General features: G+C 47.1%; 4 protein-coding genes across 14 annotated transcripts; 3 read left to right on the forward strand and 1 right to left on the reverse strand.

Moving 5' to 3' along the window:
* Positions 1-62: 62 nt before the first annotated feature.
* Positions 63-16,434, forward strand: dhx32a (DEAH (Asp-Glu-Ala-His) box polypeptide 32a). Of its 3 annotated transcripts, XR_009793518.1 has the most exons (13): positions 63-649; positions 1,008-1,201; positions 1,371-1,746; positions 1,865-2,104; positions 2,253-2,346; positions 2,443-2,592; positions 3,201-3,392; positions 3,512-3,652; positions 4,578-4,768; positions 4,840-5,030; positions 5,902-6,090; positions 14,965-15,068; positions 16,418-16,434. XR_009793518.1 is itself a non-coding variant. In XM_061809636.1 (12 exons), exons 1-11 carry the CDS (start codon positions 389-391, stop codon positions 6,071-6,073), a joined length of 2,202 nt encoding a protein of 733 aa, XP_061665620.1. In that variant the 5' UTR covers positions 63-388; the 3' UTR covers positions 6,074-6,090; positions 14,965-15,082. The 3 variants fall into 3 exon arrangements, 2 of the variants coding, with proteins under 2 accessions (XP_061665620.1, XP_061665619.1); XM_061809636.1 differs by lacking the exon at positions 16,418-16,434 and having other exon boundaries at positions 14,965-15,082; XM_061809635.1 differs by lacking the exons at positions 14,965-15,068; positions 16,418-16,434 and having other exon boundaries at positions 5,902-6,365.
* bccip (BRCA2 and CDKN1A interacting protein) lies at positions 6,881-15,675 on the reverse strand. 2 transcript variants are annotated; one of them, XM_061809640.1, is made up of 15 exons: positions 15,329-15,675; positions 14,923-15,116; positions 14,572-14,683; positions 14,264-14,402; positions 13,573-13,627; positions 12,648-12,770; positions 12,269-12,373; positions 11,705-11,862; positions 9,860-10,001; positions 9,640-9,714; positions 9,468-9,548; positions 8,647-8,736; positions 8,390-8,577; positions 8,137-8,305; positions 6,881-7,266 (listed from the first exon to the last, which is right to left on the reverse strand). In XM_061809640.1, exons 1-15 carry the CDS (start codon positions 15,498-15,500, stop codon positions 7,096-7,098), a joined length of 1,974 nt encoding a protein of 657 aa, XP_061665624.1. In that variant the 5' UTR covers positions 15,501-15,675; the 3' UTR covers positions 6,881-7,095. The 2 variants fall into 2 exon arrangements, with proteins under 2 accessions (XP_061665624.1, XP_061665623.1); XM_061809639.1 differs by having other exon boundaries at positions 12,513-12,770.
* uros (uroporphyrinogen III synthase) lies at positions 10,178-20,532 on the forward strand. 8 transcript variants are annotated; one of them, XM_061809653.1, is made up of 9 exons: positions 10,178-10,542; positions 14,965-15,068; positions 16,418-16,501; positions 16,597-16,687; positions 16,900-16,974; positions 17,271-17,345; positions 18,203-18,286; positions 18,589-18,674; positions 19,306-20,532. In XM_061809653.1, the coding sequence occupies exons 3-9, from the start codon at positions 16,421-16,423 to the stop codon at positions 19,615-19,617; spliced, it is 804 nt and encodes a 267-aa protein (XP_061665637.1). In that variant the 5' UTR covers positions 10,178-10,542; positions 14,965-15,068; positions 16,418-16,420; the 3' UTR covers positions 19,618-20,532. The 8 variants fall into 8 exon arrangements, 7 of the variants coding, with proteins under 7 accessions (XP_061665637.1, XP_061665635.1, XP_061665634.1 ...); XM_061809651.1 differs by lacking the exon at positions 10,178-10,542 and adding an exon at positions 16,302-16,343 and having other exon boundaries at positions 14,973-15,068; XR_009793519.1 differs by lacking the exons at positions 10,178-10,542; positions 14,965-15,068 and adding an exon at positions 15,894-16,343 and having other exon boundaries at positions 19,306-19,676; positions 19,792-20,532.
* On the forward strand, positions 20,517-25,217 carry mmp21 (matrix metallopeptidase 21). Its single transcript, XM_061809633.1, has 7 exons — positions 20,517-20,954; positions 21,799-22,654; positions 22,980-23,119; positions 23,194-23,335; positions 23,404-23,661; positions 23,892-24,064; positions 24,145-25,217. Exons 1-7 carry the CDS (start codon positions 20,517-20,519, stop codon positions 24,448-24,450), a joined length of 2,313 nt encoding a protein of 770 aa, XP_061665617.1. The 3' UTR covers positions 24,451-25,217.
* Positions 25,218-25,221: the final 4 nt, after the last annotated feature.

The raw sequence follows: 25,221 nt of genomic DNA on the forward strand, positions 1-25,221 counted from the left end.
CCCGTTTTATTTCCCAGAGCTTTATGAAAAAAAGGAAGTAGCAAAGCAAACCTCCAGTAATTATTTCAAAGTAAAAGTCGGGTTGATAACGCTCTTGTCAAAAGGTATTTAACTGTATGATTGAAAAATATGTAAAAATTAATTTCGCATACAGATAATTGATTGTGCTGCATTATATTCCAGCATAATATATCATGTTTGTATGGCAATTTTGGCCTCGAGGGAAGTTAGCTTGACCGGTAGTTAATGAGACCACGCGCGCCGGCTATCCGGTGGGGGCGTTCAGGGTCACTCGGGACAGATGGGCATCAGTAGCGCCAGCGACGACCGCGGAGCGCCGTCTCCAGCTCGGAGCCACTGACAATTCAGACTCGCCCTTAAACGCGCCATGGGCGACGATCACAAGAGCGGAGCCCGAAAGGAGGCGCAAAGTCGGGCGGACTCGGCCGGCGAGGCTCCGTTTTGCTTCGGGGACGAACTGGAGCTGAACGGGTTCGACGGTCTGCCCTTCTCGTCGCGGTACTACGAGCTGCTGGCCCAGAGGAGGACGCTGCCGGTCTGGGGACTCCGGCGGACCTTCGACGACGCGCTCGTCCGCGCGCAGCTGCTGCTCGTGTGCGCGCACGCCCACGCGGGCGGGAGCACGCAGGTGAGCGAGCGGACACTTAATATTTCCAATTTTTATTATTATTATTATTATTTCCCCATAGCATGAAGGCTACACTTGTAAAACCGCTAAGTAACTTTACAGTCGAGCACAGAGTCTTGTCAAAAATGTTTTCATTGCAAATAGTCTTATTACACCCACAATGTTTATTAAAATGTGCACATTTGTTTAAGATTTAAAAACATAAATATACATGGATATTGTTGATCACTGCACCAAAACCGGGGTTTAAATTCAGTATAATGAGAGGAAACGTTTCAAAGAAATGAAAATATTGCTCAACGACATATTCAATTCCCCAAATTCTGTTCTTGTTTTTCTTTCTTATGAAACGTTGCAGATCCCTCAGTGGTGCGCCGAGTCGTGCCTGTCGGTGCGCTTCCGCCACGGCACGGTGGCGTGCACGCAGGCGGGCGGGCGGCGGGCCGTGGACCTGACGTTGCGCGTGGCCGACGAGATGGACGTCAACGTGGGCCACGAGGTGGGCTACAGCGTCGGGCGGGAGACCTGCTGCTGCTCCGATACGGTTCTCAGGTCAGCCGCCCGAACCGCTGACGTGGTAGAACCCAAACCGCCATCTTGTGATTGTGAATATTCTGCGTAGTAAGTAGGCTCCTGGTCTTGAGTTTTAGGCGACCAAAGTGGAACCTTTTGGCGACCGACCGGTATCATACGTCTAAAGGTGTACGGATGCCCTTCTCAGGTACTGCACCGACGACGTCTTGCTCAGAGAGATGATGTCCGACCCGTTTCTGGAGCACTACGGCGTGATCATCGTCGACCAGGCCCACCAGAGGACGGTGAGTACCGACCTCCTGCTGGGCCTCCTGAAGGACATCCTGGCGCACAGGCCCGAGCTCCGGGTGGTGGTCCTCGCCGCCCCGCCCCTGGCGGACAACCTCCGGAGTCACTTCCGAGGAGCGCCGATCATCGGACTGGAGTCGCCCTCGTCCGTTCTTCCCGAGGTGGTGCACAGCGGGGGTGGGAAAGACTACTTCTTCTCTGCCCTGAGGCTGGTTCTGGAGATCCACCGGACCAAAGAGGACGGGGACGTCGTCGTGTTTTTGGCATCGGAGGAGGTGCGGTTTTGCCCCGTCGGTCAGACCCCAAAGTCTTTGCATTCAAAAACGGAAGCACAGTTTTGGGATGCACTCTAAGGTACTTTGCCCCAGTCTTAAGATCTGGCTCCTTCCGCAGGAGGTTCATTGCGCCTCCAGCATCCTGCAGAAAGAAGGAACCAGACTAGGAGCGCACCTAGGCCGGTTGATCCCCGCGGTCTTGGGACTCAGCCGGGAAGGACCCGGGCGACCCCCGGATGAGCGAGGAACCCGCGGAAAATCCCGTCGAGCTTTCCTTACCAGCGGACACGGGGAGGACCTGTGGTGGCCCGTGGAGTCCGTCAACTTTGTCGTCGACTGCGGAGTCCAGAAGAAAATGGTAACTTCTGGTTGCGATGATTATTCGTTAGCGAGATGAAAATAAGCCACCACAGAACAGGTATTAAAAATGATTTGGTCAGTTTCATCTCAAATTTGAGTTTTTTTTTTTTTTTTTTTTTTTTTAATTTTATTTTTCATTTTGTCAGGTTTACAATCCGAGAATCAGAGCCAACTCCGAGGTTCTGCAATCCATCAGTCGATGCCAAGCCGAACTACGCCGGAAGCTGTGCGGACCCGCAGGTGCGTCCGACCCGCTGCAGATTTTGCGTTTTGGCATTTTTGTGCCCAAGCCAAGTAAGAAAGGACAAGAAATTTGGACTTGTTTTCGCGACGCAGGCAAATGTTTCTGTTTATACGCGGACGACGGGCAACTTCCTGCCCGGAGATCCCCTCGGATCCTGGAGTCCAACATCACGGCTACCGTTCTGTTCCTGAAGAGGATGGAGATCGGCGGTTTGGGCCAGTGCGAGTTCATCGACCGACCCGGTGAGCTCGGCCGGGGGGAAGCGCTTGATAATTGTTTTTGTTTTCGGGAGGGCTGGTCTCGTTCCCACGGACGTGGCCTTTTTTTTGCGCCGAGATGAACTCGGCCTGTTTGGGCCCGTCCAGGCGTGACTGAGCCGAGCCGACGTGGGCCGGCCGCCCGCCCGCCATTGTTAGACGGTGGGGGGACTCGTTAGCAATTACGCAACCGTCGATCGGAACACAATGTGGAACGGTCACCCTCGGTGATTGGTCAGTTACCTCGCTTGCTCTTTATCGGTCGATCTAGATGTCGATCGCTTACAGACCAGTCAAGGAAGGCCCTCAAAATCCGCTGCGGTTCGGGTTTCCCGATACGGTAGTTCGTAACTGCCGACCTCGAAGAAACGACAGTCATTGGTGGGGCGGCCTGTCACTCATTACACGTTGCGCTAGTGACTGGTTGCGTTTGATGTGACGTCCGGTCTTCGCGGAAACATCGGACAATCTATATGCGGTACTGGCGACTGGTCGGCGATGTCAGTTCCTCAGAAACAGAACAGAACAGAAAAGCGCCTCCGTCAAACTGTTCGTCGTGACTCCCGTGGGGCTTTTGTCCCCCCCCGAGGCAGATCCCGAGGGTCTCATGCAAGCCCTGGAGGAGTTGGACTACCTCGCCGCCCTGGACGACGACGGCAACCTCTCCGAGATCGGCGTCGTCATGTCCGAAATCCCCCTGGAGCCCCAGCTGGCCAAAGCGCTGCTGGCGTCCTGCGAGTTCGACTGCGTCAGCGAGATGCTGACCGTGGCGGCCATGCTTTCGGGTACCTCTGGCTTCCTGCTTCTCCACCAATCGCCGGCCGCGCTTTCTCATCCAGAAGCAAACCATTGAATTTCGAAAGCTGAGCATTTGGGATGCATTTCTTTTCCTCCTCCTTTGTAGCTCCGAACTGCTTTGTGGAGCCGCCGACGGGAAGGACTCTCGAGGCCTGGCAGTGTCGCAGGAAATTCCAGCACCACGAAGGCGACCACTTCACGCTCATCAACGTCTACAGCGCTTTCGACAGAAGCCGGAAGGATCCTCGTAAGACCAAATGTCGATCTTATGGACTCGCCGCTTCCCAGTTTTTGTTTGATTTCCGGATTAGCGTAATTTCCGTCCTACGGAGCGCACCTGATTGTAAACCTCGCCCAGTACATTTGTAAAGGAAATACCATTTGGTACATACATACGCCGCAGCCGTCTAAAAGCCGCAAGGGCCCACATTGAAACACGAGATGTTTACAAACAAAGACGGTACACAGAGTTTAACGCTGGCGCTAGCGGTGATGCTACTGCTGCGCTAACGCTATCGCCACTCTAACAGGGCTGGTTAAAATAAAATTTACCGGTTCATATTACTGAGACACGCCAGTAACATGCTAGCACCGCGCTAATACTAGCGCAGCGTTATCGGAGCCAGTAAAAGTCACTTCCTCTGCACATATATTCCACCGGTCTCATTCTTACCTTTCCTGCTCGACTGTTTTAATACTTTAGCTTAACATAGCAATAACACGATAGCATGAACAGTAAAAAAAACAAACAACAAAACAAAACATAGCGGTTAAAAAAACAAAAACAGCCACGGCAGCTACACGGTAGCAACACGGTAGCACAGCACAGACGCGGCAGTAATACAGCAGCAACACGCTAGCGCGGCACTAACAGAGCCGGTTTAAAAAAAAAACAAAAAAAAACAACATACTGGTAACACTGAGACACGGCAGTAACACAGCAGCAACACGCTAGCACAACGCTAACGCTACACAGCGCTAGCACAGCACTAACCGGGCTGGTTAAAAAAAGAACATACCGGTAAAAGTCACTTCCTCGGCACATATAATCCACCGATCTCACTCTTACCTTCTTGGCTCGAGTCCCCCCTTGCGGCCGTGAGAAAAATTGCACAAATTAGCCGCATAAGCCGCAGCTTATCGGCCGGAAATTCCGATACTTTTTCTTGCAGACTTCAGCGCGGAAAAGTGGTGCAGAGACAATTTCTTGGACCATTCAGCCCTGCAGACGGCCGAGAGCATCAGAGCGGAACTGACCGACACGCTAAACCGGATCGAGCTGCCCGTTTCGGAACCGGCGTTCGGCACCAGGAGCAACGCGGCCAACCTGAAGCGAGCCCTCCTGGCGGGCTTCTTCATGCAGGTGCGTGGCCCGGATTTGCCCCGAGTGTCCGTTCCTTTCTGGACTTCCTCTTCCCCTCTGGCCTTCTCAAGATCGCTCGGGACGTGGACGGTTCCGGGAATTACCTGATCCTCGCGCACAAGCACGTGGCCCAAGTTCACCCGCAGTCCGGCTACGGGCCGCGACCCGGCGAGCTGGGTCTGCCCGAGTGGGTCCTGTTCCACGAGTACACGCTGGCCGGGAACAACTTCATGAGGGTCGTCACCGAGATTTCACCGCAAGTGTGAGTCTTTTAACGTACTTTGACTCGCAAGTTCACTTCATTCGGTTGCCACGCTCACAACTTAAATCACTTTGCGCAAGTTTCTCCGTCGATAGGAATTGAAACTCAAATTAATCCATTTTCACTTTTGAAAATGTTGATTTTCAATCTTGAGGCGACATTTCGCCACACTGTGAGGAAGATACAAACACTTCTCAGACCGTTGCGTAATTTCCGGCCTCCAAGCCGCGACTTTTTTCACACGCTTTCAACCCTGCGCTTTCTGCGGATAATTTGTGCATTTTTTTTTTATAACGGCCACATGGGGGCACTCGAGCGGAAAAGGTAAGAATAAAACCGGTGGAATATATGTGCCGAGGAAGTGACTTTTACCAGCCCTGTTAGTGCTGCGCTAGCGTGTTACTGGCGTGTCCCGGTGATGTTTGCCAGTAAATTTTATTTTAACCAGCGCTGTTAGCGTTAGCGTGTTGTTGCTGTGTTAATGGTGCGTCTCTGATATTTAGCGGTAAGTTTTATTTTAACCGGCGCTGTCAGCAGTAGCTTTAGCGCGCCGTTAGCACTAGCATTAGTGCAACGCTAGCGCTAGCGTTAAACTCTTCCTGTGTACCATCTTTGTAAATATCTCGTGTTTCAATGTGGGCGCTTGCGGCTTTTACACAGCTGCGGCCTGCGTATGTACCAAATGGTATTTCCTTTACAAATGGTGCGCTCTGTAGTCCGGAAGTTACGGTAATTTAGTTTCATGCTATTTTCAGCACTTTACGTTTGTTTATAATGCGTAAAAATAACGTGTTGTGGGGAAAAATAAAAATATGAAAGCAAATTTAGAGAGTATCCATATTGATCCGACTTTCTTTTTGTTCTCTCGCAGCTTTATTCAAACGGTTCCGCTCTACTTCTTCTCCAACCTGCCCCGCAGCGAGAGCAAAGACATCCTGCAGCACATGCTGGACCCGCACGCCACAGCCGGCGCTCGGAAGGCCGACGGACACGTCGACGAAAGCGGCGGCGGCCAGTCGGCAGATCGCTGCGCGGTCCAGTGATGCGGGAACTGCTCGTGGTGAGAATATGAAACAAACCTTTCACAAATATGGTACAAAAAAAAAGTGGCTAGAAAAAAAATGAAGACTTAATGACAAGTTTTGATAGGTCTATCGTTCAGGAATATGGTACTGTTAACTTTGGATTTTTGGATATTATTTTTTTTTTCTTAAAGAGGAACAGCATCCTACAGTGTCGCGCTTTAAATTCTCACAAGTTAGTCGAGTAGCGTTTTCCTTTTCTACAACTGGCTGGACGTCCTCGCTACAATATTTCCCCCCCCCCAATTTAAAGAAAAAAAAAAAAAAGCAAACTAAAGCAATTCTTCCTACATTTATATCTTCCTATACTGTTTAGTTTGCTGTGTTAGCATTAGCTACATTAGCACTAACTAGCCCTTCTAATGTAGCTAATGCTAACACAGCAAACTAAACAGTATAGCACAGCTAGTTAGCGCAATGACTAGCATTTGGCTAATTGTCCTTTCAAGGCAAACTAGCTCACTAAAAGGTGTTCATGCTAGTTAGCATTAGCCACCATAGCACAACTTGGGAAATGTAGGAAGAATTGCTTTAGTTTGTTTTTTTTTTTCTTTAAATTTGGGGGCGGGGATATTGTAGCGAGGACGTCCAGCCGGTTGAGTTTGCTGTGTTAGCATTAGCTACATTAGCCCAAACTAGCCCTGCTAATGTAGCTAATGCTAACACAGCAAACTCAACAGTATGGCACAATATGAGAAGTTTAATTAAATCCCGTTTGAGTCAGTTCACTAATTTCTTTTTTTCATACTCATCTTTGGTGGATTTTTTTTATTTTTCAAAAGTAGCAATTTTGTTTTGTTTTTTTGAACTGTATAACGCATGGAAAAATTCCTCGAATCCAGTACGCTGTGAAATTCTTTAAAAAGCCCGCAAGTGATTTCAGAGCCCATCCAAATGGTTCCTGCTGTACAGTCACTGACGTTGCATGATGTCTATTAAATCATAACAGTCATAATGACAGTCCGTTTATTTGCGGGGGATCGTCACACGGTCAGATATTCTTTGAGTTTGTCCATGATGGCGGGCATCCGGTCCGCCGGGATCAACATGACCGTGCGGAACGGCTTCATGGGAACGTCCTCGAAGGACCAGCGGCCGCTCAGGCACGAGTCGGCGTCCTCCTGAACCGAGAAGTGGAACTTGGAGACCGCGTGCTGTCGAAAGGAGGAAGAAGAAGAAAAAGAAAGAAAAAAAACGGAATTTGTCATTTTATTGCAGTCACACCTGAATTCATTCCTTTAGCAAGTTTTTAACTCAAGTTCCAAATTTTTTTTTTTTTTTTTTCCCTTCAGTCATCCAGGAAAAGGTTGACTCAAACTCGCTGAATTTGTTGCCTTGCAAGAATATTCGGATCAGGAAAATATAGCTTGTAACTACCAATTCATCCCACAAGATGGCAGCAAAGCCCTCCTCCCCATGAGACAAAGTTATGGTCTGACTAAATGAAGCTCCTCATCTCACTTTAACAGTTGCTTGGCACCAAAGCAATATTGCCCCAGCCATCCATTTTCTATGCCGCTTATCCTCACGAGCGTCGCAGGGCGTGCTGGAGCCTATTCCAGCTGTCATCGGGCAGGAGGCGGGGTACACCCTGAACCGGTCGCCAGCCAATCGCAGGGCACGTCGAGACAAACGTCCGCACTCACAATCACACCTCGGGGCAATTTTAGAGTGTCCAATTAAAGTTGCATATTTTTGGGATGTGGGAGGAAACCCACGCAGGCACGGGGAGAACATGGCGGGTCCGGGATGAAAACTGTGAGGCCAATGCTTTTACCAGCTGATCCACCGTGCTGCCCCAGCAATATTTTTCTGAGGTACGAAAAAATACATATTTTTTTTCGCAGCAACTAATTGGAGGACGTCTCCCCCCCCCCCAAAAATGCCGAATATGTGGTGCGTTAACTGTGCCTTCACCAAGCGACGGCTTGTTGGGGGTCAATTGGGATAGGCTCCGGCGCTCCCTGCGACCCTTGTGAGCATAAGGGGCAAAGGAAACGGCCGCACGGCAGATTTCCTGGTACCTCGTAGAAGAACTCCTCCTCGGCATTGATGAAGACGTATTGGTCCTTGGGGGCGGAGCCTCTGGCGGGAACGCTCTTGCCGGCCTCCTTGCAGGTCTTGCTGATCATCAGGAAGTAGCGGCACTTCCCGCTGGGCTTGTCGGTCCGCTCGGCTTCCCCGATCTCCTCCCTGCGCGACCAGAAGGAGTTCAGACGCCGATTGTGCACGTCCGCGGAGACCAAAACGCAACCCGGGAGAGGCGCGACGACTCACTGCAGCTGCTTGTGGAGCGGCAGCGCGATCTGCGGCGGGACGTTGACGAAGCGCTCGCTCAGCAGGAGGCCGACCGGGTCGGCCGCGTCGCCGAGCGTCCGCTCCAGCTGCTCGGCGGCGGCGCGGCCCGAGCTCTTCTCGCAGCGGTCCAGGATCAGCTCCTTCAGCTGCTCCACGCACTGCACGCCCTGCGCACAAGAAGGCGACGCGTCGCGGGTGTCCGAACGGGTCGTCCGGCTCCCGACGGTCGGGCTCACCTTTCGTTCCGTGAGGTTCAGCACCGTGATGAAGCCAAAAACTTCATCCGGGTCGTCGTCGTCGTCGCTGTCCTCGGGAACCTCCGCTTGCTGGGGAAGACGAATATGGAAGATTCATTTCAAAGTCATTCGTTAAATGTTTATGAATCCCATTTTATGCAACATTCATAAAAAAAACACAATTTCACAAAAACCTTTGCGAAATATTTTCGGTTAAATGTGTTAGAAATTCATGAAAATGCTTTTATATTGTATAAAAACACAATTTAGTTTACATATAAATCACAAAAATTGTTAAATTAACAGTTTTGAAATAAAATGTATCTTTTTATGTATACCAAATGAAATAAAAATTACACCCAATAAAAATGGAAAAAACAATCGCGCTTTAAATGTACTTATTTTGATTTTTTTTCTTTTTTTTTAACAATACGAAACAAAGCAGACGCACAGCGGCTCAGCTGATAAAGCATCGGCGTCATAATTCTGTGAACCCGGGTTCGATCCCGGCCCTGCCTGTTTGGATTTGCTTGTTCTCCCTGTGCCTGCGTGGCTTTTCTCTGGGTGGGCACTCAGGTTTCCTCCCACATCCCAAAAAATTGTCCAATTCATGTCGCATCTCTAAATTGCCCCGTCGGTGTGATTGTGAGTGCAGCCGTTTGTCTCCATGCGCCCTGCGATTGGCTGGCGACCAGTTCAGGGTGTACCCCGCCTCCTGCCCGTTGACAGCTGGGATAGGCTCCGCCACTCCCCGTGACCCTCGTGAGGATAAGCGGTTAAGAAAATGGATGGATGAACTAAAGCGCGAACCAGCAACTCACCTTGATCACACTTCCGAGATGGCTCTGCTGGATAATGAGGTCAGCCATCTCTGAGGTGTTGACGTGAGCCTTCAAAAACAACTTGGGGCGGAAACACGTGCAGACGTTTTAAAAACAAACGAGACAAAAAAAAAAAAAAAAAACTTTTGACATGTCCTCTCCCGCAACCGACCTGCTGTAAGAGCTTCTTGATGCCATTGAAGTCGTTGTGCGAAACGGCGTGGGCTTCGAAGTCCACCGTCACCTCCTTAAATGGCCAACAAACCCGAGTAAAAGATGTTTAATATCAGCCACTGTTGGAACTCAGTCGCCATCTGTCTTTTTAGCATTAGCCACCTAGCAAGGCCGAGCATCCACTCAGTCGAGTCTCGTTGAATAAACGTCATTCCCACCTCGTTAATCTCCTCTTCGGAGGCTTTGCTGTCCTCCCCGCTGGAATCGCCGCCTTCCCCCGGACTCTCGTCCGTGCTGTCGTCGCTTTCCTGGGGATTCTCCCCGAGCCCCAGCGCCCTCTTCTTAGCCGAAGACGCCATGCTGCAAAACACGAGTCGAGAGTAGGCGGTGCGTACAGGGAGGCTCGTTCGGAAGCCATTTTGGCTCAAGCCCGGCGGCTTTTCCGCGTTACTTCCGGCTACGTCAGAGCCGCCATGGCGTGTTGTTAACGATGGTGAACAAGGCGTTACATTTTTTTACTTGAAAAAACGGTTCGTTCGTAATTTTCACTCGTTGAAATGCCACTTGGTAAAAACAAGTCTCTGTATAATCTAGTAAAACCTCTTATTTGCAAGTTTTACTCATGTTCTCACGCCAATTGACAAAAAGTAGCATGTCTCTTTATACTCTAAATCTATACACCGACACTACATACTACTGACATTGAATTTTGTGGTGTTTAGTCAACTTTCAAAATTCTGAGGGAAAACTGGTGCGTCTCCGGTGTGACCACTGATCCAAAAAAAAAAAAAAAAAATCATTGGCCACCAAAACTGAAATCGCAGAAAGCAGATAGCCGCCATCTTGATCCTCCCAAAACAACCATGGCGACCTGTTTCGTGGCTGAGGAAAAATTCCACAGGTCAGTTACAAAGATTTACTGTGACACTGTTACAGTTTCTTTGTAAAGTTTTTTTTCCCCATATTTTCTGATGACCTTAATTCACTTGAACAAAGTTTTGTTTATGGTTGTTGTTGTTCACTCTCTGCTTCACGTTTATAGGCCGACATTTTTTCCGCAAAAAAGCGATGTGAATATTTTCCCAAACATCATCACTCCATAAGCAAGAAAACATTTTCTGTGAAATTTTTGATTCATTTCATAATACAGAACTCTGCAATTTGAATTAGCTTTTCAAATGCTAGGAAAGTTTAAATTATGTGTGAAATAAGACGTCGCAGAGACAAGAAATGAACAATGCGTTTAGCGTGTATTTTCCCATTACAACTCCTTATTTCCCAAAATTTTATGACAAAAATGCTTAGTTTTTTGCAATGTTATGATGATAGTGCTTCACAGCAGCGTATTTTGGGAAAAGTTATCACGTCACGGTAATCGGACCCTCATCAATATGCAAGGTTTCTTGCTAGTCACGGTGTTCTATGTCTTTCCTTTGCACTTCGCCTTTTTTGGCTTACCAGGTCAAATTAAAAATCGTTCATGTTACCAGAACTGAAAAAAAAAACGTCAAGCTCACGTGACCAGTCTTAATTCTACACGCCAAATTTTGAGGAAAAACCCTGCCATAATCCAATCTGTAGCCATGTCCTGCACACGTTTTGGGAGGACCAAGATGGCGGCCAACTGGCTTCGACCATTCGACACGTCGCTAGATATGTATCTGATATCCAGTCTTTTTTTTTTTTTTTTTTAAGATCAGTGGGTGTGACGGTCTGAAAATCCCCCGTGCTGAAAAATCTCCTTGTGATTAATGCACATGCGTTACTAACGGGGGAATTTTGGGTACGTAGCGGGCGCGTCGTGGGAAATTCCCTGGTCTCGTACTTCCCCTTCTTCTACACATTAGCAGCTGACATACGTTATATCAAATCTTAATCCGATTGTAGCGCTATTTATGAAACCATTTGTGATTGCAGCTTTACACGTATCCGTATTATTATATCGCAAATTAAAACAAACGTTGATTAAAAAGATGTACACATATACGTACTGTACATTTTCTTCCCTGAAGTAATACACACACACACGTAAATATATATGTGTAATTCAAAATTATGTTTACCTGTACGCGTCACACCAAAGAGGTTCCATCTTCACTCCTTCTATTGCAATATTTCTCAGAACCAAATCGCCTGATTCAAAGTTAAATATTTCAACAGATTTCCTCTTTGCGTGACGTTCTTGCTCCCTTTTTTGCACTTTTTCTACTTTCACCTGAACCTGTGTAAAAAAAAAAAAAAAGGCACAAATATTTTATGTTAAGGTACATCAATACAGTTAAAAGGTGCATTCGTGTTAAAGAATTATGACAAAATTTCAGACTCATCTGTGACCTTTTTTTAATTTTATCGTTAAAATATTTGTCTTGTGGTGAAAAAGACACTGTCGATTTGTTGCCGTTTCATAGAAAAGTATACTAATTAAGATTATTTAAAAAAAAAAAACATATATTGATCTCATCAATAATTTGGATTGTGTAAGCAATCTGTGCAAGACTTTATGCATTTCTATGAATTATGTGTGTATTTAAGAAGAATTAGATTTTTTTTCATTCCATTATTAAAATATGCATGAAAAATGTAATTTTGATATCTTGCAAATATGTCTCTCTGATCAAATAACATACTTTTTTTATAGTTTCCGTGACATTATTACTCTGAGCATTGAGCGTCTCTGCCACATCCGTTTTGGATACCTCGGGTATTAATCCGGAACCTTCTGTGACAGACATCTGTTAAGAAAACAAATCCAATCTACTGCGTGAATGGAATTCAAATAAATCATTTCATAACAAAGAACAATCACAATGAAAATGAGTTCACGCGTTGCTAAAGTATGCATAAATCATCGCTATTAATGTTCAAACCAACCTCTCTTACGTCTCTCGGATGTCGGTGGAACATCAAAAAGAACGGCGTGACTTTTGCGCTCGCGTGTTTTTGCGTCCTTACGGAATACGCCACTTCGTCGAGGAAGCGATCCCAGTCGTCCCGATTCTCGCTCACCAATTCCGAAAGGCGCCGCTTGAGCGCCTGCTCCGCCCGTGAGTCCGAGCCACTCCCTGGCGGGTGACGGGCGCCGGTGATTAACCGCTCAATGCCGAACTTCTTGCGGACTTCGTCGTTTATCTGCTCAGAGAATAAACCGCTTCAGCTTGCCAAAAGTTTCCTCTGCAGTTTTTAGCAATACAAATAATCAATATTTGGGATGTGGCATTGTTGGACGTGCTTTTTAATCCACAGTTGAATTATAATATTCTCAAGATTTTTATCGGCAATTGTGAATTTTCACTGGCGCCGCCATTTTGGCGAGTCACATGACTTAAAAAACAGGAAGTGACGTCTCCCGCCCGCAAACAAAGGAATACACCGCCACGGATAGCGCTGATTTGTCCTCATCAATAGCGGTACCAATTGATCGGGAAGACGGAGGAATACTTTCATACAGAATATGCTGGTAATATTATAGTAATAATACTAATATATAATAATTCCTCGCATTATTTCTATCTGAATTATGGCAAAATTTCGCGATACAATAGGGCATTTTCACGTGTCCGACGGTGGTGGTACCGCATGTGATTAAAATCGGCCGTGATTTTTTTTTTTTGTTTACGCACAGAATACGTCACATCCGCGCAAGTAGGTCATGTGACTCGCCAAAATGCCAGCGCCCGTGAAAATTCACAATTGCCGATAAAAATCTTTTGAAACACCATTAAATGATATCGGATTCACCTCAAATTTTCGAGGTACAGGATTAAGGCTTTTCATTGTTCAGCGGGATATTCCTTTAAATAGGAAACCACCTTTTTTGGGTGAGGGTAGAACGGCGCAGCGTCTCCGTACTTGCCTAAAATGCTCGGCAACGACGCCGACGGTACCAGGTTCAAATCCTGTGCATTCCATTCAAAATGAAAATGAGCTTTACCTTTGCCACAAACTCTTTTCCCTGGTCCGACAGCAAACATTCTGGCGCACCCCACCTGCAACAGAAGCAAAGCGCGCGATGAAAACAAAACTTTTCACGCCCCGCGATGTTAAAAAAGATGTTCGAGAGGTCAATGTGCGCAACTATCAAACAATGAAGACCTTTTATCATATAGTATTTCACACAATAATAATCATAAAAAAAGAATCTGATGATGCTCTACATTGCAGTTTGTGCTTACACAAAAGTTTACAAATTATTGAACACTTAAAAATAGCATTGAATTTGATAATCAGACAAGTGGAATTACCGGCTTATAAACCGCGACTTTTTTTTTTCCCCACACGCTTTCAACCCTGCGCCTTATGCGGTGATGCGGCTAATTCGGTGTAATATAAGTGCCGAGGAAGTGACTTTTACCAGTGTTTTTTTTTTTTCAACCGGCCCTGTTAGCAATGCGCTAGCGTTACCGCTGTGCTAACGTGTTTCTGCTGTGTTACTGCCGCATCTCAGTGATTTAGGTATGGGTTTTTTTTTTGTTTTTTTTTTTACCTGTTAGTGCTGTGCTAGCGTGTTGCGCTTGTGGCTTTTACACAGGTGCGGCTTATGTACGTACCAAATGGTATTTCCTTTACAAATGTACTGGGTGATGCTTATAATCAGGTGGTAGGCCAGGAATTCCGGTAGTTACCTGCACACAAATGACTTGATGGCATCGGACACGACATTTGCTGCTTTCTCCTTTAGAGGGAAGAGATCCACAAACTTAGTGTAGTAGTCTGTAAAAGTGCAGACGTACTTATTTCCGTTGGTAGTCATCGGGAGCGGACCTGAAATGTCGTTCATTCCCTTATTAGTGAATGTCAGCTACACGACTTACAACCGTTTAACATTAAAAAAAAAAAAAATCACTTATGTTTATAACATTTTAAAAATTAAATCGTTTGAAAAACGACCTTTAATTCAATACCAATAATTAAAAAAAAAAAATCAAATTACCAATGAAGTCCATCCCCACCAGTTCTAAAGGGTCCTTGACTCTGATAGGTACAAACTCTGGCGCTTCGGTCTTTACTTTGGGAAACCGCTGACACCAATCACATGACATCACCTGTAAAAAAAATGTCATTTATATAGTTTTGCTTTCAAGTCCGCTTTATATGAATCAAGGTGTAGTTTCTCAGCATAGTCATCGCCATGCATACACATTCATAAACTACTAAATAGTTTGAATTTTTTATCACATGACAGAAGATAAGTGGATATTAAGGCTATATTTGAACAAACAATGAATATTTTATCAGTGCACATCATAATATATGTTTATTACATTTTATAACATGTCCTTACAAAGTCTTTGATATCCTCCTTCATGCCATTCCATGTGTACAGATGACTTATCTTGGCCAGCGTTGCATTGATGCCACTGTGAACTCCGAAAGCCTCGCCGTGGTAGCGGCGAATGATGTCGAGGACTTCCTCTTCATTTGTGACAGGTTTTTTGTTCCCTTGTCCTTGCTCACCGCGAACAAACAGTTGTTGTTCTGAAAGTGAATGTTGACAAAACAAAAGGATGAAGTTGAATCAAATGCCCGCCACTGAATTCATAGAAATCCCCTGGAACACTGAAGGAAAAGTACACTTAATTCATAAATTTGGGTTTATGGATGATGTACTGGTAAAAAAAAAAAAAAAAATTACAAATATTACAAATCCTTTTTTAATCTAAATACATTTTAAATGAAATGACACTTACTTTCACTGTCCCAAATGTGCCTTAATGACTGAGCCCGAACAGTCCTCTGTTGATTCTTGTTCAATGCCGGAACATGTTTTCCAGTTGATAAATAACTAATAATGCGTTCGCATTTGTTTCTGAATTCCACCATTCGCCGCGTTCGTCTTTCTGAGGCGTCCATGGCGAACATGAACACTCGGCGACAACAAGAAGAAGCATGGATGGATGGGGACGTTTCACACTACCCGGAAGTTTACAAATTATACGCGCATGGGCAGATTTTCCAAGGGGATTTCTGAGACCGGAGGATCCTTCAGTCCGTTACGCCGACCGCCATTTTGGCACAACTCTTTGGGTGGCGGAAGCGACGTCAGAGCCAGCATGGCGGTCTTCAAATGGAATAAACCAAGCCCAATTGAGGGGGGCGACGTTTGTTCCAACTGAGTTCCCACCGTCACGTATTTGTTCTCGACTCGAAGAGTGTATAATGTAAAAATAATAAATTTTAAACACGCAAGAGTTGTAACACGCAAATCGTGTTTGGGAGAAGTACGTAAGTCAATTTAAAAAATATTGCGGCGCCCCCCCCCCGCTCTTGTCTACTGGTTTATTCGCGCTCAGCTGTGTTGACAAGCTAGCGAGTTTTGTCGACGCTTTAAGCACGTTAAAAAAAAAAAAATGACAACATTGGCGTGACGCAAACGCCACGTTGCCTCACGGTTAATGTAAGTGGCTTCATAAACTTGTTCGTGAGTGAGCAACGCTCCATCCAAAGCTCGATGTTGTTATCAGCAGTCTGACAGTTGTTGGGTGTAGTTTAGCTTTGTGTGCATGATTCACGCCCTCCCTCGTGCCTACTTCACAGAATTCTTAATGTCAACTCCACTCATCACGCACACACTTTTTTTTTCACCCTAAAACATATTCAATAATTAGTTTGTAGTTTATTATTTCTGCGGTTTTAATCGAGATGAACGTGCTGCTTCTGAAGGAGCCAAGAGATGGCGCTGCAGTGGATGATCCTTACATCCAGGTTGAGGCACTTCATAATAATCCACATTATTTTTGTCATCTTTTAATGCTTGGCTTTTTAAATTATGCATTTAGGAGATGGCATTGCGTGGGCTTCAAGCCGCCCTGCTGCCGGTGCTGTCTTTTAAGTTTGTCTCATTAAACACCCTCTCAGATAAGGTAACACAATTTTTTTTGCCCTACTTTGCCTTTTCTTTCTTTTTTTTTTACTTATCAGCAGAAATTCAAGACAATTTCTGGCGTTTCCCCCTCAGCTCTTCCAACCGGAAAAACACGGCGGTCTCATATTTACAAGCCCGAGAGCGGTGGAAGCGGCGAAGATGTGCTTGGAGGGCAGAAGAGAAGGTGAGACAAGCTCGACGACCAGTTTCAGAGGGAGATGTAAAAAATTAGTAATACATAAAAAAACCTTACCACTGTTTACATAATATAAGCCCTGGTGGGTAAAAGAATGCCCACCTTGTTTTTAAATGTTAAAAAAATGGTGTAAAAATAATGAATACTGTCGCAAAAGTGTTAAATAATGAGCACTTTTGAAAAAGTGTCTATTTCCACAGAATGGGAACGCTCAGCGAAAGCCAAGTGGGACGCAAAGTCCGTTTATGTGGTGGGCAAAGCGACGGCCGCCTTAGGTAAAGTCACCTGCCGCCGACGTGAGCGCGTGATGTCCCGCTTGAGCCGTCAGCACAAGTCGCAGCTCGTTGCGACGCGCTGTTATTGTTCCCGCACGGGCGCTGCGCCTTCCTGAAGTGTGTCCCGCTTTCTTTTGTTACCCTTTAAAAGAGGTTTTTCGCAACGTTTGGAAACAATGGGCGCGAGAGTACCTTTTGTGTGTCAAAAAGTGATTGACTACAGCTGACTTGAGCTCACCACAATGGTCACGTTTTTTTGTTTTGTTTTTGTTTTTCTTTCTTGACCTCCTCTGCAGTTCGCCACCTTGGCTTGGATCCCCTCGGCGAGGATGCCGGGACGGCGGAGGTCCTGTCTCGTGTCATCATTGAACGTACGTTGGCGTCGTTTTAGTTTGCTGTGACCAAAGAGGAAGGGCTGGGGCTTAAAATTGATTAATTTGCGTTCATTTGTTAGGATTTATATATCTTCCAAAAAAAGAGGTGCTAGTCTCCAAAAGTGAGTCAGTGTTGACAACTTGGCAGTGTGGTTGTTAGATTTTAGCCATTTTTCTGACCATTCTATCTATCCATTATCTTAGCCGCTTATCCTCACAAGGTTCGCAGGGAGCGCTGGAGCTTATCCCAGCTGTCAACGGGCATTATTCGGGGTACACCCCAAACTGGTTGGCAGCCAATAACAGGGCACATGGAGACAGACAAGCAGCCGCACTCACAGTCACACCTAGCGGCAATTTAGGCTGTCCAATTAATGTTGCATGTTTTTGGGACGTGGGAGGAAACCGGAGTGCCCGGAGGAAACCCACGCAGGCCCGGGAAGAACATGCAAACTCCACACAGGCGAGGACAGGATCGAACCCGGGTCCTCAGAACTGTGAGGCTAACGCTTTACCAACTGATCCACCGTGCCCATTCTAACAACTATTTAAAAAAAAAAAAAAAAGGAACTCGTGATGTGGACATGTCACTGAAAATGTAAATGTATTAAGGACCATGTTTTTTATGCATTTTTTTTACAAAAAAATAAGTTTCTAGCTGACAATACAGTTCATCCTGTTCAGTTAATCAAAAACTGTTGGAAAGCTTGTTTGGTATCAGACTGGGGGGGGGGGGGGGGGAGCAAATTCCGCAGGACAAGCAAAACTAGATGGATTCAATTTTTATTTTGAGTCCGTGTCGTGTGTCCGAGTCCCTAATTGGAAGCACGCTGCGTGTTTCTCTTCCTTCGTAGGAGAGGACACCAGCATCCCCCCACTTTTCTTCCCCTGCGGCTCCATCAAAAGAGAAGTCCTGCCTACAGCTTTGAGGGAGAGCGGTAAGACGTCCTTTTATCATTAAAACGAGCGAACGATGAAAGGGATGTACAATAAAAAAAAAAAAAAAATGTAATTGAGGTACAGCTGATGATTTCTGGTGGAACTTCCTGTACTGTACGGGAGCAGGAAGACACCTGGGAACGGTTTTAAATGGATAAATTATATATTATACATGTCCTCTAATGATGAGCCCCGTGCATCAAAAATTTCAAAGGAAATTACAGTTATTTTTTCCATTTTAAATGGTCTTGGGCCATACCGCAGTTCCCTGCATCTTTTGACTTCCTGTCTTGTCCACTAGGTGTTCCCCTCGAGACGTTGACCGTCTATCAAACGTCGGCACATCCTGATGTGGAGAAAAACCTCGACAACTATTTTGCAGCGCAGGTTGTTCTGCACTTTTGCTATGTTGCGCGCTATACAATCAGTGTTTCCTTAGAGTTAACTGAGGTAAGGTGTGTAGCACACCATGAAACAAAAATGCCGCCAAAGGTTACTTTGATTTGCCATATTTGGATGAAATAAGTAATTTTTTACCGTAATTTCTGTCCGACAGAGCGCACCTGATTATAAGCCTCACCCAGTATATTTCTAAAGGAAATACCATTTGGTACATGCATAAGCCGCACGCAGAAAGAGTTTTCAAAGTTTTAATACCTTAGATTATCTTAACATAGCGACAACACGGTCGCACGAACAGGGCTGGTTAAAAAAAAACAAAAAAACATACCGGTAAAAATCACTGGGACACGGCAGTAACACAGCAGCACCACACTAGCACAGAGCGAACACTAGCACAGCGCTAACAGGACCGTTAACAAAAAAAATATAAAATAACATACCGCAGAGTTGAAAGGGTGTGGGGAAAAAAAGTCGCGGCTCATAGGCCGGAAATTACGGTAATAAAAATGGAATGATATACCGCAGAAGACCTGACGACCACTTCCGACCAAGCGGTTTGGGAATGACTGCTCCTTCGTAGGCTCCGCCTCCATTTTTTTAACACTGTCCCCCGCAGGGCTGCCCGGCTAGCGTGGCTTTCTTCAGCCCGTCTGGAGTCAACTTCTGCCTGCAGACCTTGCGCCGGCTGGCCGGCGAGCAGCTAGCGCAAATAAAGGTAAACGTGGCTTTTGACCGACATGCAGAATTTCAACCGTCAGTCCCCGACAGTCAAATTCCAATAACTGACAAACCCCGTCTTGTGCAGTTTGCCGCCATCGGGCCCACCACGCGAGACGCCATGCAGGCCGCGGGTCTGAGCGTCAGCTGCACCGCCGAGAAACCGACGGCGGAGCACCTTGCGGAGGCTGTTAGCAAAGCGCTAAAATGACACCCCCCCCACCCCCCAAATCTTAATCAATCAGCTGTGTCAACTGGACACTATATTAGGTACACCACCGTGACCACCTACGAGTTTCGATTGGACACAAACATGACGGCGGTAAAAATTTCTTTACTTGCCTTTGCAAACATATTTACAATTTACAGCTTCTCCCATTTGCAGATTATTTCTTTGGAGCCTTCCCACCCCGAGGAACCACATTGGAGTCATTTGAGTAGCTTCATGTAGTGCTTTGGCGGCATCTTGTGGCCATTCCAGTAAACCCCCTCGTATTTGAGAATTTTATTGAAACTTTTGCCCTGCGATTGGCTGGCAACCAGTTCAGGGTGTACCCCGCCTCCTCCCCGTTGACAGGCGGGATAGGCTCAAGCACTCCCTGCGACTCTCGTGAGGATAAGCGGCTAAGAAAATGGATGGATGGATTTTGGGTTTTATCTTATTGAGGTACCTTTCTGTCGTCGTTCACTGCTTTTGTGCTGAGGCGAAAGCCCTGTCCAATATAAATGTATTGCTTTGGCCCCATTTTAGCGCTAAGAAGCTATGTTCAAGTAAGTTGAGGAACTTCACGTAGTGCTTTGCCATCGTTTGGTTGCCTCTATAAACAATCATAAACCTTAAGTAACATTTACCTCCAGCGGTGTTTTTTTTTTTGTTTTTTTTTTTTGTCTCCCCAAAAATTTGTAGATATTTGCAAATTTGTTAAGTCGATGATCCAAAATGGCGATTGAGTCAGGACAATTTCCTGTTTTTTGTCTAGGTCAGACACTAAAATATGAATTTACGTTCTCCACCCTGCTGGTGTACCTAACAAAGTGTTCAGTGTGTACATTTCAAATCTTGGCAGTTTTGTATGTAAATTCTATTTATTTTTACTGCATCATAAAGCCATGTCCCGTAAACGTATTTTGCATTGTATTTCTGTTTTTTGTTGTTTGTGTGGTCTTTTCAATGGAAGGTTTGCGTCCCCGTTCAAATGCAGGTGCTCTCCAAAGTCCATTCAAACCCGGCGGAGCGTCTTACGACACGTCCGCACTACTCGTAGCTCACAAGTAGTCGAGTGGCGTTTGCTTTTCACACAATGTTGTGGGGCGCACCCGTTGCCGGGTGGCCCTATAAAGCCGCACGGGCCGGGGTTTTTTTTCTCCACCCCCAGGAGACCGCCGACGTTGCACGGCGCCACGATGCTGACTTCCATCCAGCTGATCACTTCTTTGCTTCTCTGGACGAGCAGCGGCGAGAAAATTTTCCACCATCGCGATCACTCCGATTTGCAGATGCTTGGCGCCCAGCGAGCTCAGACCATAACGGACGAGTACAGCGCCGAGGTAAACTTGCGTTCACAGAAAAAAGGCCGTTCTGTTTTGAAAGAAAAGTGATTTATTATTTTTTTATTTTAATCGACTGTCATTCTGTATCCGGCGGCATGGTGGGTCAGCTGGAAAGAGGTCCCGGGTTTAATCTCAGACCTGCCTGTGTGGATTCTTCTCTCCGTGCCTGCGTCGGTTTCCTCCCACATCCCTAAAACATTCAACATTAATTGGACACTCTAAATTGCCCCTAGGTGTCCACTGCCTTTGTGCTGTGTCCGAAGCCCTGTCCAATATAAAATTATCGCTTTGGCGCCATCTTGTGGCATCTCCGGTAAACTCCCTCGCGTAAAAATTGTGCCAAACATATATGTGCGTTCATCTGAGATGACACGCTGTGGCGACCCCGAAAGGGACAAGCCGAAAGATACTTACTATATTATATTTGCCCCGTGATTGGCTGAGAACCAGTCCAGGGTGTACCCCGCCTCCACCCCGATGACAGCTGGGATAGGCTCCGGCACTCCCTTGTGAGGATAAACGGCTAAGATAATGAATGGATTGATGTATTATCCCCACCTAGTGGCCTGGCAGTGAATAATTGCAACCCCACCGTCGAGCAATTCTTTGTTGACCAACCAGTTTGTAATGAGTTCGGTATTTGCATTGCGATCCCTAGAGGACTGGAGCTGAAGAGTTCTCTGGTTTTGTAGCACTTTCGGAAACCATCTGACTCATTTTCTACAAAGTTTGTAGCACGTTAATTATGCAAAAATGACTTTTGTTTTCATTCTGCATTACTCGCTACTATAGAACTGGACTAGAACACCGGTGACAATGATTTCCTGGTTGTCTCGTTCAGTTATTCCTTGCCAGATACGGCTTCATGAACGCAGTGAGATGGGAGAAGATGCGGGACCAGGACGGGGATCTGGACTACGACGACGGCTTTTTCGACGATCTCCCAGCCGGCATCCAGGAGGGGACTTCAGGGCCTGGTTCCAGGGATCTTCCTCCTCCAGACGGAGATAGCCAAGCATTTATGGCGGCACTTCAAGACTTCCAGAGGCTATCCGGCCTGCCGGTGACGGGCGCGTTTGACGACGCGACAAGAGAGGCCATGAACAAGCCGAGGTGCGGCGTCCCTGACAAGGAAATGGATCCGGGGCCAGAGGAAGCGATCAGTCCTGAATCTGACCTTGACGAAAATCTGGCCTTGGGTGTTGAAAACGCCACCAGTTTTGACTCTTTTAATATGACTGATAGCAGCTACGTAATAAGTGACACACAGTCTGGTGCTGCTAATGACTCTGAAATAGCGTTAACGAAGGTTAATGGCACAGAGGGTGCCCTCTCTCACACTAACAAGACTGATTTCGGACCAGAATTCAGGGCAAAAAACTCCTCCACGGATGGCAGTTCAGCGAAAATGCGCCCGAGCCCAGCAGTGGTGCGCAAGAAACGCCACCTGGCCGCCTTGGTGTCCCAGCGCAGGCGCAGGAGGGACCTTGGCGAGGCGGGACGCGTGGCCTTCAGCAAGAGCTTCCTGAAATGGCGGCTGATGGGCGAAGGCTACAGCAGTCAGCTGTCCGTTGAGGAGCAACGCTACATTTTCAGGCTGGCCTTCAGGATGTGGAGCGAGGTGTCGCCGCTCCAATTCGTGGAGGACAACCTTTCGCCGCTGGAGGATATCGACATCCGACTGGGTTTTGGCACAGGTACGGCATGCTCACTTGGATTTTCATTGGTTTGTCTTGGGAGGGGTGGACCAGAGCGGCGGGGTAAGCCCTGGAACGGTTGCCGGTCTGTTACAATACAGCGGTTCCCCACTGGAGAGCTCCAGCGTTGGGACTTTAAGTCTGGCCATTTTGATTACATTTTTACTGTAGATTCATTTGGTGTCCGAAGATTCAAGAACGGTGGCCCCGGCTTCCACCGTTCTTGGGATTCTCAAATAGACCAAAATTAGTATCTCCTTCAATTCGAAGGGTTAATGAAATTGTTCGGCAGCAAAACCACATGATTAGATTTCTTGGCACCTAGGAAGACATCTTGGTTGCGACCAAAGGTTTGACGGAAGCGGTCAAGAGTTTGCTCACGCCTGGTTCCTGGGCGACATCCACTTTGACGATGATGAACATTTCACTACCCCCAACTCCGGCAGTGGGATTAGCCTCCTTAAGGTGAGTGTCAAAGGATCCTGGATCGTGGTCTTGTTCAGATTTAACGTCCTGACTGGACATCTTTTTTTTTTTAGGTGGCGGTTCACGAGATCGGCCATGTTTTAGGGCTGCCCCACATCTACAGACCTGGCTCCATCATGCAGCCCAGCTACCTGCCCCACGAGCCCACTTTTGAGATGGACTGGATGGACAGGAAAGCCATACAGAACCTCTACGGTGAGTGGTGTCCGGGACTTGAACAGGCGCTAAGGTTCTCAGTTCAACTCCGCTTTTGTCGCTCGCAGGGGGTTGCCAGGGCCGCTTCAGCACTGTATTCGACTGGGTCCGACGGGAGAAGACCCCCTACGGCAAAGCGGTGGTCCGCTTCAACACCTACTTCATGAGGGAGGGCTGGTACTGGCTGTACGAGAACCGCAACAACCGCACCCGCTACGGCGACCCGGTGCCGCTGCAGGTCGGCTGGCGGGGGCTCCCCGCCGACGGAGTGGACGCTTACGTGCACGTTTGGACCCGCAAACTAGATGCCGTTTACTTCTTCAAAGGTACAATCTCGCTTTGTTATCCAATACAGTGAAATGCTCATCATAGAGACCAAGTCGGGAACCAAAAGCCTGAGAATATGCAGAATAAAAACCAAGTGATACTGCTGAAATCTTCATTATTTTATGTACAGTATGTCTAACAGACAGACATGTAAATTCTTTCCACAAGCAATCTGCGACACGTGGACAAGTTTATCGGGGGCACGCTCGAAACTCCTCTGTCGTGACAGGTACTCAGTTCTGGAAGTATGACCGTGAAAACGACAAGGTCTTCGCACGGGACCCAGAGGGCCACCGATATCCCAGGAAGATTTCGGAGGGTTTCCCAGGAATGTTCGGTCCGATTGACACGGCCTTCTACGACCGAAGGGATTCTCGCATTTACTTCTTCAAAAACATTCGTGTAAGATGATGACGATGTCTTCCAGGGGGGGCCGTTTTCCAAAATGACGATTGGCAAACTCGCGTTCCGTCTTGTGGCAGGTGTACGCCTTCAGCGTGGAGTCCAACGGCATGGCTCCGGGTTTTCCCAAACCCATCCGAGACGTATTCCCGCCGACGTCCGGCGCGGACCACCCGGGCGGCAACATCGACGCCGCCTACTTCTCGTACGCGCACAACGCCGTCTTCCTCTTTAAGGACCGGCGCTTCTGGCAGGTGGCGAGCGGCCGCGAGCGCCGCCGCCGCCCCTTCCTGCCGCGCAACGGCCTCCTCCCGCCAGAGGAAGTGGAGCGGCGCTGGTTCGACATCTGCGACGTCCACCCCACCGCGCTCACGCTGACCAGATGAAGACGGACCTGGATGTGAAAAGCACCTTATGTACCCCCTCAAGATGAGTCCTTTGCCAACTTCCGCCCTATTCAATGTAACCCGAAAGTATTTGTAGCGCTTTGCTTTTTCCGCATTTTATATTAATGCCTTATTTAAAAAAAAAAAAAAAAAAAAAAAATGTTACACATAACACCCTAAAATGACAAGATGGAAACTGAACTGATTCTACCACAGGTGGACTCCAATAAAGCTGTGGAAAGATCTCAAGGATCTTCATCTTTTCCTTTCGGCTTGTCCCGATTCGGCGTGTCATCTTTTTCCATCTAAGCCTATCTTGCGCATCTTCCTCTCTAACACCGAACTGTCCTCACGTCCTCCCTCACCATATCCATCATCCTTTTCTTTGGTCTTCCTCTCGCTCTTTTGCCTGGCAGCTCCACCCTCGGACTCTCTCGCCTCTGGACACGTCCAAACCATCGAAGTCTGCGCTCTCGAACCTTGTCTCCAAAACATCCAACTTTGGCTCTCCCTCCCTCTAATGAGCTCATTTCTAATCCTATCCAACCAAGCGAGAACCTCAGCATCTTCATTTCTGCCACCTCTAGTTCTGCTTCCTGTCCTTTCTTCGGCGCCACCGTCTCTAATCCGTATATCATGGCCGGCCTCACCACTGTTTTATAGACTTTGCCCTTCATCCTAGCGGAGACTCTTCTGTCACATAAGACACCAGACACCTTCCCCCAACTGTTCCATCCCGCTTGGACCCGTTTCTTCACTTCCTTACCCCAC

This window comes from Syngnathoides biaculeatus, chromosome 22 (assembly GCF_019802595.1).
Source record: "Syngnathoides biaculeatus isolate LvHL_M chromosome 22, ASM1980259v1, whole genome shotgun sequence".
In the NCBI taxonomy this organism is placed as follows: Eukaryota; Metazoa; Chordata; class Actinopteri; order Syngnathiformes; family Syngnathidae; genus Syngnathoides; species Syngnathoides biaculeatus.

Bases quoted from the DNA above. Each gene is read 5' to 3' on its own strand.
- dhx32a (XM_061809636.1), top strand. From the start codon at position 389: ATGGGCGACGATCACAAGAGCGGAGCCCGAAAGGAGGCGCAAAGTCGG. The intron at 2,347-2,442 runs GTGCGTCCGACC...TTCGCGACGCAG, and splicing joins GAAGCTGTGCGGACCCGCAG to GCAAATGTTTCTGTTTATAC. The intron at 2,593-3,200 runs GTGAGCTCGGCC...CCCCCGAGGCAG, and splicing joins CGAGTTCATCGACCGACCCG to ATCCCGAGGGTCTCATGCAA.
- bccip (XM_061809639.1), bottom strand. From the start codon at position 15,500: ATGTTCGCCATGGACGCCTCAGAAAGACGAACGCGGCGAATGGTGGAA. The intron at 15,117-15,328 runs GTAAGTGTCATT...ATTCACTTTCAG, and splicing joins GCACATTTGGGACAGTGAAA to AACAACAACTGTTTGTTCGC. The intron at 9,549-9,639 runs GTCGGTTGCGGG...TTCCGCCCCAAG, and splicing joins TCAAGAAGCTCTTACAGCAG to TTGTTTTTGAAGGCTCACGT.
- uros (XM_061809650.1), top strand. From the start codon at position 16,281: ATGAACGTGCTGCTTCTGAAGGAGCCAAGAGATGGCGCTGCAGTGGAT. The intron at 16,502-16,596 runs GTAACACAATTT...TTTCCCCCTCAG, and splicing joins TAAACACCCTCTCAGATAAG to CTCTTCCAACCGGAAAAACA. The intron at 16,688-16,899 runs GTGAGACAAGCT...CTATTTCCACAG, and splicing joins CTTGGAGGGCAGAAGAGAAG to AATGGGAACGCTCAGCGAAA.
- mmp21 (XM_061809633.1), top strand. From the start codon at position 20,517: ATGTCCCGTAAACGTATTTTGCATTGTATTTCTGTTTTTTGTTGTTTG. The intron at 20,955-21,798 runs GTAAACTTGCGT...TGTCTCGTTCAG, and splicing joins CGGACGAGTACAGCGCCGAG to TTATTCCTTGCCAGATACGG. The intron at 23,662-23,891 runs GTACAATCTCGC...CTGTCGTGACAG, and splicing joins TGCCGTTTACTTCTTCAAAG to GTACTCAGTTCTGGAAGTAT.